The 12,162-nt window shown below is 36.9% G+C and overlaps 2 protein-coding genes across 6 annotated transcripts in view; one reads left to right on the top strand and one right to left on the bottom strand.

The window, feature by feature from the left end:
- The window catches only part of atg10 (ATG10 autophagy related 10 homolog), a 29,570-nt gene extending 19,780 nt beyond the window's left edge, over nucleotides 1–9,790 (bottom strand). For 2 of the 3 annotated variants that reach the window (XM_082157039.1, XM_082157041.1), the window contains exons 1-3: nucleotides 7,149–9,790; nucleotides 4,244–4,338; nucleotides 660–782 (exon numbers count right to left, since the gene is read on the bottom strand). In XM_082157039.1, coding sequence (XP_082013165.1) covers nucleotides 660–782; nucleotides 4,244–4,246 — 126 coding nt within the window. In that variant the 5' untranslated portion in view covers nucleotides 4,247–4,338; nucleotides 7,149–9,790. The remainder of the gene's footprint in view (nucleotides 1–659; nucleotides 783–4,243; nucleotides 4,339–7,148) is intronic. The other variant, XM_082157040.1, reaches the window with a different exon arrangement.
- ssbp2b (single stranded DNA binding protein 2b) overlaps nucleotides 6,417–12,162 on the top strand; it is a 79,859-nt gene continuing 74,113 nt past the window's right edge. The window contains exon 1 of one of the 3 annotated variants that reach the window (XM_082157024.1): nucleotides 6,417–6,664. In XM_082157024.1, the coding sequence (XP_082013150.1) occupies nucleotides 6,609–6,664 (56 nt within the window). In that variant the 5' untranslated portion in view covers nucleotides 6,417–6,608. The remainder of the gene's footprint in view (nucleotides 6,665–12,162) is intronic. The other 2 variants (XM_082157027.1, XM_082157025.1) reach the window with 2 other exon arrangements.

The raw sequence follows: 12,162 nt of genomic DNA, 5'->3' as shown, positions 1-12,162 counted from the left end.
CCACGCCCCATACCATAACCGCGAGTTTCAACACACTTCTAACTAACTCAACCAGGCCCTGCCACATTTTTTTGCATATGCCTTGGGCGGGAATGATTTAAATGAGGAATGAGTTTGTTCCCAGAAAAAAATCAACGCTACAATCAAGGCGTTTAAGGGAGTAATAGTGCGCACTGATATAAAGAATAACTCCCTTTGGAGGGACTTTGTGCTTTGTAACTTTGCAGAGCTTTTTTTCATGCTCAAACAGCAACATTTCACACTAAAGAAAGTTGAAAATGAACAAAAGCATTTATACAAATTAAGTGATGAAATGTTTCTGTTCCTCGATAGTTGCTTTGGATAACAGAATCTGATAAGTGCATATAGGTAATGTAATGTAAATGTACTGTACAAAAAAAAGTTGTATTACCACCATTTTTAACATACATTATTGTAAGTGAGAACCTGACAATAGTTGAGAAATAATGAGAATATTGAGAGAGAAAGTGCTGGATTGTCAAAATGTCTAACTAAAAATAGGCTTAATTTTCTTCATCTTTAAAATAAAAATCTCTTTCTTGACATGTTTTGTGAGATTCACCCTTAAAAGTTTTTCATTTTATTCTAAACCTCTAAGGACTACAGACTCTGTGGAGTTCCTCAAACATTCACTTCACCTTGATCTGCTCCCAGCTCCATCCATCCTGGATGGTCTCAGAGTGTTGGAGAAAGAGCCGACAGCAAAGCCGGAAGGTCCTTTCATCCAAGTAACATGATGCAGGGTTTTTCTCACCTGCCATCTGAGGGTAAGAAGAGTCACATTTAAGTGTCTAACAACCAAAGATGACTTCAACTTTATTCTCCCCAAAAAATATCATGTTGACATTAACATTGTAAAGTCAACATGAAACGCCATTCATGAAACATTTGACTTCTGGTTACAATAGGCTATGAGAAAAGATAACATACAATGGCCACATCTTGGTTTAAAGGGTAACTCTCGCCAAAATGCAACCTAGGGTCTTTTTTGTTAATCTACCTGAGGCAAACTTTTATTTAAAAGCATAATTAAAATGGAAACTCCACTTTTAAGTTTGATCGTATTTTCGTTTTCGGTCAAATTGCCTTTTGAATGGGAGTGCTTGGGGCACTTTTGTGATAGCATCAAAAATCGCTATTTTTAAAACACTAAGAAGGGTCGACACAACATGAAACTTTGCTCGAAGTATCACCAGGGGCTCTACACATGAACTCCAGCATTGACAACATTGTTTGTGTACACAGAGTTTACTAAAAAGTAAGATTTTGAACAACTCACTGTAGTTGTGTCCGCCGGCATTTTGTCAGTCAAAAATAGTCGATCTCCGAATGCAAATGAACTGAATTTTAGTATTGTTTTTTAATATAAGGATCCTTTTTCAAATACAAGGTCAATATTGATTTTTACTAACAACAAAACAACAAATTATCCGTTAATTTATATGGAACTAAGCTTTAGGAGCTTTCCATCTTTACACTTCTCCCTGTTACGTTGCATTCGGAGATCGACTGTCAAAATGCCGGCGGACACAGCTTCAGTGAGTCGTTCAAAATCTTTCTTTTTAGTAAACTCAGTGTACACAAACAATGTTCTCAATGCTCGAGTTCATGTGTAGAGCCTCTGGTGATACTTAGAGCAAAGTTTCATGTTGTGTCGACCCTTCTTAGTGTTTTAAAAATAGCGTTTTTTGATGCTATCACAGAAGTGCCCCAAGCACTCCCATTCAAAAGGCAATTTGACCGAAAACGAAAATACGGTCAAACTTAAAAGTGGCGTTTCCATTCTAATTATGCTTTTAAACGAAAGTTTGCCTCGGGTAGATTAACAAAAAGACCCTAGGTTGCATTTTGGTGAGAGTTACCCTTTAATGCACAAATATGCTAATCATGCACAACTGCACCAGGAATCTGTATTAAGACCGTAAATTGAGACGATTCTATACTGACTTGAAGTTCTCTCTACAGGTTGATGTGGAATTGCTGAAACACAAATTCCATCACAACTTTAGGTTGCTGCATCATAACAGCAGTTCTGGCTTCAATTACTCTGAGGAAACGGTTGATTCTCTAAGTGGCCCTTTCCTGCTCGTGCCTCTTTCACCCTCTCTACGTGAACAAGCAGAAATGAGAAACATCAAACAAACCCATTTATTCACATCTTAACTTGATCAGCCGCTTTAGTGAGCATCTACAACTCCAACTAAACGGACACAACATGGCTTGATTAATTACAGCGTGTGACGCAATAAACAAAATGTGCACACACTTGAGTGGACTAGCAGTGTCTGTAGCCCAATTCTGACATGTGGGGGAAAGAACAATTCTTAAAATAACTGCAAGTACATACTACCGAATCTTAACTCAGATTGGATGAGCCACATTTGAAGCCATTCAAAGGATAGCAGAGTCAACTATAACGATAACGGCACAGAGAAAAGATATTGTTGGAATCACTTTCAGAACGATTTTTTTCCAGCTGATGAACAATAAAAACATTGACAGCCAATCAGAATCCATCCTGCTTTAAAGAGCTCGAGCATTTAAATCAGCCGACGACAAAACCGAAGCGCAATTCTATCACTTAACAAATGTTATCGTTCGTTGGTGTGGATGCTATCTTTATAGTTAGCCTATTGTTCTTGGTGTGAACAGGCCTTTAGAGTGTATGGTATTTAGTAAATATGTCAAAATGTGAAGCACCATTATTGTATGTCCAACTTTACGGTCCTGAAAATTATTTTCATGGTTGTTTTTAGTATAGTCATAACATGGCGAATATACAGTAGCATGTACGGAAATGTATGTATAGTACACACTCGCATACTAATTCTGTAATCAGAAAGTACGATTTCAGATACAACTGTTTTCACACAGGTTTTCACAAACATGCAAACATTGGTCAGCCAAAAAGATAGTCCCGCCCCAAACTCATACATTGATCAATATCAAACAATGTTGTGCTACGTCTTATAGCATTTACAGTATTTTCGAGATGACAACACATGCCATTATACTTGTAGCTGTTCACGACCTCAGACTGGGAATTATGCAGTTTTATGGCAACACTATCAACGCCTAAGGGTACGTTTACACGACAACGATGTACTAAAAACGGAAAAGTTTTTCCTTTGCATTGTTCGGGTACATTGTCAAAGCTATCTCCGTTCAAGACAGATCCACGAAAACGACTAAAGACGCTGTATTATGTTGCCAGGCCAGAAGATGGCGATGTCACTTTGTGAAGAAACACTACGCCTGTAGACTGAACACATAATATGCATGCACATGACATCACTGTTTTCACAAATTCACATTTTTGTAGTCTATGCGGAGACGATAACGGAATCGTTTTCAAAAACTTGCACTTTGAAACCCATCTTCAAAAGTTTGCGTTTTCAGGCCTCAAAACGCTGTTGTCGTGTAAATGAACAGCCAAAATTCATGAAAAGTTTTGTTGAAAACGGTGTTGTGTAAATGGCCCCTAAAGTAATCTGCAGTGGTCAGGTGGTAAAGAAGTCACGAGGTACAAGTCGAAGCTCTAAGAAAATTCCCAGTTTACAGGTTGTAAGTACGAGTTCTACCGTGAACGCTTTTTACTCGTATTGTTTGTTTGACAAAAATGATTACTTAATGCCACAGAGTAACAGAATTTCCACTATTTGGTGATTTAACATGAAAGTTTTACTAAAACTATTCTTATTAACATGCATGTTTAATATGCAAGTTGTCTCTGTTCATTAAGTTTGGATGGCACGTGTTTTTATCATCGAAAAATTGCACAAATCAACATTTAAACTCTTGACTTCAAAATATCAATGTCGTATTTTCACAACTCAACTATATGACGTCTCCCTCTTGAAACTTTATAGCCTGAATCAGATCATGTTTTAAGGGAACACCCTTTACTGATACTTAAGTTACATAAAGCGTTATATGGCGTCTTGACTGAGCTGAGCTCGAATACTACAGATCATATAAAGATAAAATACTCAAAAACAGTTTGAGCATCAGCGCTCGTGTCACTTCAAACGTGCAGAACTCGAGAGCCACTATTTATAAAATCAGCAGCAACGTTGCTGTGGTAACTGCAATGCACTTTCCTTGACTTTTTTATAATTTCTAAAACGCCAACTGCCTGACATGTTGCATTGTTGCTGTGTGACTCGGAACTGTCATAAAGAACATCCACAGCATCGCAAACTGCTCTATCGGTCTGTCTTACCATGATCTCACTCGCCTACTTCCGGGATCCTGAGCGCAGAGGGGGTGAAACGGAACAGCCAATGTTATTCAGCACAGGCGGTTTCAAGCCGCCCACTTTGGGGGAAAAAGCACAGCGCAGACATTAGAGGACAGACAGCAGTTAAAACATTCGCCAAAATAATATACACAACCGAGGAGAGAAAAGATCAGCGTCCACAACAAGGGATTTTCTACCAAACTAAAGACTTGACGCATTTAATACTAGCTATAACATTTTTAATTCTCATTTCTGGTCAAAACAGACTATTTGATTATGCATCCAACATTTCGATCCATAGTGTATTTCTATTTAAAAATACTTTTTAGTAGTAAGAAGGAAGGGAATGAAACAAGGACCCTTAAAGGTCATCTGTCTAAAGTTATAATAGTAGTTATTAGCAACAAAAAGTATCTAGGACTTAAGAGAGGGCTAATAATTTATAATAATATCTTATAACATAAGCACATTTTTTCTGTTATCTGAATATATATAACACCTACTTTTCACCACCCAATCAAATCCCAATTTTTTTTATTGAATGCTATGTATGTGTATATATATATATATATATAATATTTATAAATAGTATTCTAGATTGAAACAGGTTATTAAAAAACTTTGGGATTTGATTGGGTGGCGAAAAGTGTTACAAGGACCCAATATTTTTTGCTAAAATATAGGCTGCATCAGAAATCGCATACTTCCCTACTATATAGTAGGTGAAAAACAGTATGTGACAAAAGAAGTATGTCTGAATTCACAGTACTCATAAAAGATTAGTCAAAAAGTACCCGGGTGACCTAATTCTTCCGGCGAGATTCTGAAGTGTGCTTATGATGGACACTTTACTGTCCCATGAGGCCACGGGAGGGATTTATGAATGGTAGTGAAGCGACGCAACTGACGCTGTAGGTCACATGATAATGACAACATGGCGAATGTAGACCGTCCAGATTACATTCTTACTATATAGAAAGTACCTTTTTAGTGGTCGTGAAGTAATTACTTATTCAAAATAAGTACCTACTCAAGAGAGTATGCGATTTCGAACGCAGCCAATGGCTGACCTGCATACTAGCATACTACACTTACAATTTATGCCATATGTTAGTAATGCTAGTAGTTTGCTATTCTGAAATCAGCCCATGGCTGAGTAGCTATGGCCTACCTGACACAGACACAAGGTAAGCCATTTCAGAAAAGTGTATTGTATTTTGATCAGTTTATTAAAATCAATGAATCATCCACAATAAGATGAGGAATGTGCATTATGAAATAGGCATAGGTAAGTAAATAGTCCATTTTGATTTGATGTTGACTCACATTTCTGTTTACATGCGCAAGAATATTCTGATACCTATTATGTAAGCTTTGTGTAAACTCAACCATATTGCCATAAGAAAATTGAGCCAATATTCCAGTTTCTAAACATCAAAATAAAACTTTTGCTTCAAAATGTTGAAAATGTTAGGTCATATAAATCCCATATTTTAAATACCCCCATACATCTATATTATTTATCATTTTTAAGTATTTTTTAGAATAAAGGCTTAACCAGATTTTTGAAACTTAAATGGAAAAAATTGCATTGCATGGTCTGGTGGTTCGTGCCCTACTTTACTTTTTTACATTGTCTAAAATCCATTTGTCTGCGAATATCTTAGTAATCCAAGTATTCTCCAACACTGAATACAATTACTAGCCGATTCATAAAATACACTAGGGATGTTTTGATTGTCACAAACGTTACCATTTTAGAAGTAAAGCAGATTTCTCCTTTTTCTATGTTCTATTTTGCTGTCTAAACTGCTAGTGCTATTCATCAACTTTTTAGAAGATAAACAAATACAGTATTTGAAATACTAACTATGCAAAAGTAGTTATCACTGTACTCTATGAAAAGAGATTAGCACGACCCAAATAGTCTTATTTCAATCCACACTACATACAGAAGCTGAAGAATCCGCTCCACATTTGCCATATCGCTTTAAATTTGGCCAGTGACAGTAGAGGGTGTGATTGCAAGTGAGGGGAACAGCCAGTTGTTTAAAATCCCTCTCAGTACGGTTTCAAATTCCCCTCAGTGCCGGGTAAGACGAAGTGTGTGTATGTGTGTGTGCGTGTTTCACAGACAGAGTGCTGGAGATAAGAAAGGGGTTGTGTTTCTGTTGGGGCGGGGCCGAGTAACTGTCACTCACGCTAGTTACCCAACAAAATGGGCGTTCCTTCTCGGCGCTCTGACCAATGAGAGGAATCGCTCCTGTAGTCACCATGGTGACGGGGTTGTGTCCGGGGAGGCTGTGATGGGTTGACAGGTGCGTGACAATCGGAGCTCTCTGCAAGCATGTACGCCAAAGGCAAGAGTAACAACGTACCGTCCGACAGCCAAGCGAGGGAAAAGTAAGTTTTATTTATGAGGGGGGGAATCTCAATAATGAAGACAGCGCGCGGCCAGACTTTTAACAAGCAGCGGATGCGTTCTGTTCCTCGGATGCGGTGTTGTGTCTGACAGTGCTTATAGTTCATGCAAGAAAGTTGTTGTCAGTTATCAGTCACGCGCTGGTTGAATTTCTTGCGTCTAATTAACGCGACATGCCGTCTTTAGTAAACGGGTAGCACGCGCAGAAGTTAAGAGATGCGAAGACTAAACTTTAAATGTGGACTATCTATAAAAAAGAGTGAAAATCTTATTTCTGCATCGGTCATTTATTTATTTATTTATTTATTTATTTATTTATTTATTTATTTACGTACGCAAAGTTGCCACGGGTAACGAAACGCTATATAGCAATTTCAAGGATTTCATCTCATTTAGTATTGGAGTAAGGTGAGTACAGAAGTTTCTGGCTTTAAAAGAAAAGTGCATGAAATATACAGTACGTACCCGTTACAAGTGTAAATGCCCATTTCAGCCGTTACAAGTGTAAATGCCCATTGCAGCCAGTCAGGTGAGCTGCATTTCGGGGAAACAAGTTTATTGTAGCAGTCCGTTGTTAAAAGAGCGAAATGCTGTTTCTCTGTTCTGTGCGCTCGCGGGAGAGAGTATGATTGGCGTTCGGTTCTGGTCTGAAGAGTTATTGCGCACGCGAGTGCAGTATAGCGCGCGCAAGAATATGATTGACGTTTCAGCTTGAAAAGTTCCAGCGCGTGCGAGTTTGACTGACCTGTCATGGAACTTTTCGCGCTGTGCACGTCACTTATACTCTCTCACGCGCGCGCTACATACTCTAATATACTCGCGTTCTATCGAAGCCCGTCGCGCGCAGTGACTTCTTGTTTGTGGCAGTTATATAAGATTTTTGGCTGCGCGTGAGTCTATGAGGATGGTGATGGCACGACGAGAGGGGTCCGTTGATCCGAGAAGAACATTTGCTTGTATTATATATTACACAGTATTTCATGGGTATGTTAGTTCGTTTGATAATGACAGAAACGGAATAACGTTAAAAACCCTGAGTTAGAATGATCTTGAAATGATACACTTATAACGGTCTTCTGAGGGGATTTTTATTGTATTTTATGTAACGTTAGGAGGTTCCAAAAGACCTTTATCAATATATTGCAGATTTAGTCTGTATGTGGTAGAAGAAATATCATATTGAAGTGTGTTTGGCCTGTTAATGTGGAGATTTAAGAGTATCCTAGAAGGGTGTCTTGTACACCTACAACCATTCTGAGAGGAAATGTTTGTTAGGAGCTTTCAAAAATGAATATCCTAAATTTAAAGGGATGGTTCACCCAAAAATGAAAATTCTGTCATCATTTAATGTTACTCATCCTTATGTTGTTCCAAACCTGTATGTTTCTTTTTTTCTGTTGAACTAAAAAGAAGATATTTTGAAGAATGTTGGTAAGCAGAAGTTAGTTGACGACGATAGCCATTGACTTCCATAGTAGGATAAAACACTATGGAAGTCAATGGCTACCTTCAACTGTTTAGTTAACATTCTTCAAAATATCTTCTTTTGTGTTCAGCGGGGGGAGAAATTCATTCAGTGTTGGTTATACAAGTGCTAGTGCATGTATTTAAAAAAATATGTTATATTGAAGTGTATTTGGCTTGTCAATGTGGAGATGTTAGACATGGGAACTTATTTGACGTGTCAGTCAGTGACAGAGATGTCGCCTCACTCATTGTCATTGATTTCCTGCTGTTTCAAACTATATTATTCTAATATCTGCCTTAGTTGTCAGCTTGAACATGTTTGTAACGCACACCGTTTTGTCTTCCTGCAGTGAGGTCTTGTCTTGAAGTAATTAGCAATTATTGCAGTTTCATTCAGGCCAGTGTCTTATGGGACATGTGTGGACTTGTGGTTTCGATGAAAACTCTTCAGCATTAGATTTGAGCTTGAGAAAGCAGTTTTGCTGGTTATGAGATGTTCTTACAGCTTTTTGCTTTTGCTAAGTGAATTTGTATGCCGTTTGTGGTTCTTTACTTGTACTGTGAATGCTTTAGGATAAAAAAAAAAACTGTTGTAGGCTAAATGTTTCTGCAGGGGCGTGTCCAGGATTTTATACTTGGGATGGCAGGGGAAATAAGAGGAAATTATCAAACATACCTGACTGAAAATTACTGTACAGATGTTTGATTCCTCTACAACAGGGGTCTTGCTAGCATTGGGCCAACATGTGTAAGCTAGCCTATCAAAGTGTAATGAGCGAGCTAGCTAATGTATTGAAAAAACACGTGATTCACTGTACCTGTTTCTGTTCATCAAAAGGGTACAATATTGAACTATTAAAAAATTAGAAAAATGGGGGAGGGGTGAAGATGATGAACACTGCCCCAATAAATATTATTTAGTTTGTGCTGCCATTTAATTGAGGTGACATTAATAGATATCACAACTAAATTTTCAACCATTTAAAAATTAAATTAAATAAAAACTTGTAGCATTTAAATTTGTTCACATATTGTGTTGATTTGGCTATTTTTTCACACAAACTTTGAATGCAAGTTTTGTCTCCTGAAATCACTGTGAATAACAATTCATTTTTGATACAGTCACACCTGCCAGAAAACTCAACTCACATAAAAGGTTTTTTTTTGGTGGTATTTGTGGAGAATGAAGATTCTCACTTACTCATCTCTGAGTTTCTATGGAAAGAGCACTTTTAGTTGAAACTAATAATTTCATATGGGCGAAACAGATTTGGCAAACGCTCCAGTGCGTATATGTGTTTGTGTCAAAGGTTTCTATTTACGTGTTTTTTTGCAGCATTGAACAATGTAGCCAATCACAGACATGTCTTTTGATGGCCAATCGGAGGTGTTAAAGTTACTCAAAACTCCAGATTATTTTTGTTCCACAAGCTTGTGAATCCTCTCATTACAAAGTGCAGACACCATGTAAATAAGAGATTCATTGTGAAGTTTAGATTATAATATGATTAATACTTCAATCATATTTACTTTATATGATTACTTTGTTGTTTACTCATTCCTGCAGGTTCCGTGCTTATATAATGCATGAAATTCCCGCAAAAACACATTCACTATAGCATTTAGGTTGAATAAACAAATAAATCGCTCTCATAAAGCCGCCTCACAAACAGCTCACGAAGACCAAATTAAGTTCTTTGCATGGCTAAAAGTGCTTAAATGGTCAAATACACACAAATTTAAGTACAAATTGCCCGTCTTGTCGAGTATTCACATAAATATAGTCTGTTATGAACAGAAAACGCATGTGTAACAGTATAATGGATCAGTGCATTCGGTCTTAAAGTGACAGCAGCCTAATACGTGTGTCATTAATGCAGATGAGAAAAGCTCTTGACTGAATAACTTTTGTAACTTTAATTTGTATTTATTTTATTTTAATAATTTTCAGTGTTATTTTATTAATATTACTTTATTCTTTAAATTGATACTTCATTCAATTTCTGTAGTATTGCTCTACATGAACCCTACTCTTTATGCCTTCCTGAACTTAAAGCACGGTTTATTTCTTCTGTATGTTTATTCTATTGTACTTATTTGTGTTACTGCTTGGTTCTTATTTTATTTCTAAGTGTTTACTTGTCTTTTTTGTAAATTCAATTCAAAGTTTGATATCAGGCTGCTCTGTAAGCTATTGTGAAAAAAATTACCCTTTAAAAGCAAAAATTCAATGCATGATCAAACATTTTGGTGAAATAATCTTTGTAGTATTTTTGTCAAAAAAATTCCCCGCTTAAATTAAAAAATCCCCACAATTCCCCCTGATTTTCCTTCAGTGATTTGGTAATGAAACCAGGCCTGTGGACAAGACAAGTGTGTTGTTCCTCCGACACTCCAGGTATACTGCAGAGGTGCAGCCTGCCTTTTAAAGTGACCCAATCGAGATACACTTTTATTATGAGCTGACGGGGATGTTTACTAAGTTGACATCTCTCCATAAACCAAAACCTTAAATTGTTTGTGCATTACATCAATTTGCGAGGCGTGATACTGGTCAACTTTAGGGTGGCAAAACTCATTTTTAGGGTGGGGGGAGAAGAAAGTAAAGAAGGAATGAATTGGGAACATGAACGCATAGACTCAAACCCACATCTCCCTGTAAGAAATATATATTTATCTAGTTATGCTAAGATTACATTTTTTGATTTATTAGATTAAGATTTATTTAATTAAATTCTTAATTTTTACTTTTAATTTTTAAAAATACTGTTTCTCCCCGTTGATTTTTTTTTTTTTTTTTTTTTTTTACTTTTGAAAAATCCTTGTCCAATAATGAAAAGTGTGGGAACCTTGGATATGATCATTGTGTGATGAATGAACTCGATAATATGTGTTCTTTTTTATGAATGGTCATTCATTTTATGTATTAGCTGTGGGAATTGAAAGATAAAATCCCTATGGAAGCTTGACTCATATGTGATTTTAACGGCATTTTCAGTGTGAATGTGATGTTGTCATATCAAGTGACAAAATAAGCTTTTGACATAATGTTTTATTTGATATGAAGTGCAGAATCAGTCAGTTCTGCTTTAACACTTAAACCGTTTGAATTTGACAACCGCTAGACTGTATAGTGACGGCTTTGAAAAGATCACAGTACCTTTTATCTCTCTTTTTGAAAGAAAAGTGGACAAGTGGTTAACTGTCAAGAGGATGGTTTTGTGTGATATGAGGGAATAAAAAAAGGAAAAACTCAAAGCTGATGTTCCAATGGCTTGGAAAGCTTGCATAGCACAAGAATTAATCTGTTCCATTTTTTATTGAAGTTAGGCAATGTTTTTAGTTTGGTGATCACCATAACCATAACCTTCCCAGTGAACACATTTAGTCCTGAAACATCCCGCGTGAAAGCTTCTATCTGCGCAAGCTCAATTTCACATTTGCATTTTCATTGCTGCAACAGGCACTATAGCTAATCTAGCATTAGCATAAAATGTCTTCTATGGTTTGTTTTCTCTTCCATGTCAAGTACTATGATGACAAAGCAACCATTAGGATAAGATAATAATGCTGGGCCAGTTAAAGTTAGTTTAACTGTTGATGTTCATAGCCAGCTTGAATCATATGGCACAGACATTTGAAGGTAACGAAAAACACAATTTAAAACAGATCTTTTATTGACAAAAAGTTATTTGCATATTTTAGAACTGACGCAAAAGGGGAGAACTAGTACTACTGTTAATCGGCCAAACCTGATTGGCCAGTTTAAAAAAAGGGCCAAATATTGGTAGATTAATTGGACTAGCCAATATTTGTCGGTCTATGACTAGTACTGATGTTTGTTACTGTCACAAACACATGTTTAGTTTGTACAACGGTGCTGTCCTTGCATCTCTCTGGCCAGGTGTTTGTGACAGTGTAGTTGTAGAACGTTTTGAATTGCATCTTTATATATCCTCGGCCTGCATGATTTGTGGCAACAACAACAACAAAAATCGAATTGTGATGAAAA

The sequence above is a fragment of the Leuciscus leuciscus genome (assembly GCF_965113295.1).
Source record: "Leuciscus leuciscus genome assembly, chromosome: 24".
Lineage (NCBI taxonomy): Eukaryota > Metazoa > Chordata > Actinopteri > Cypriniformes > Leuciscidae > Leuciscus > Leuciscus leuciscus.
Note: the sequence above shows the minus strand (reverse complement) of the source record. Positions and strands in the feature narration are given on the sequence as shown.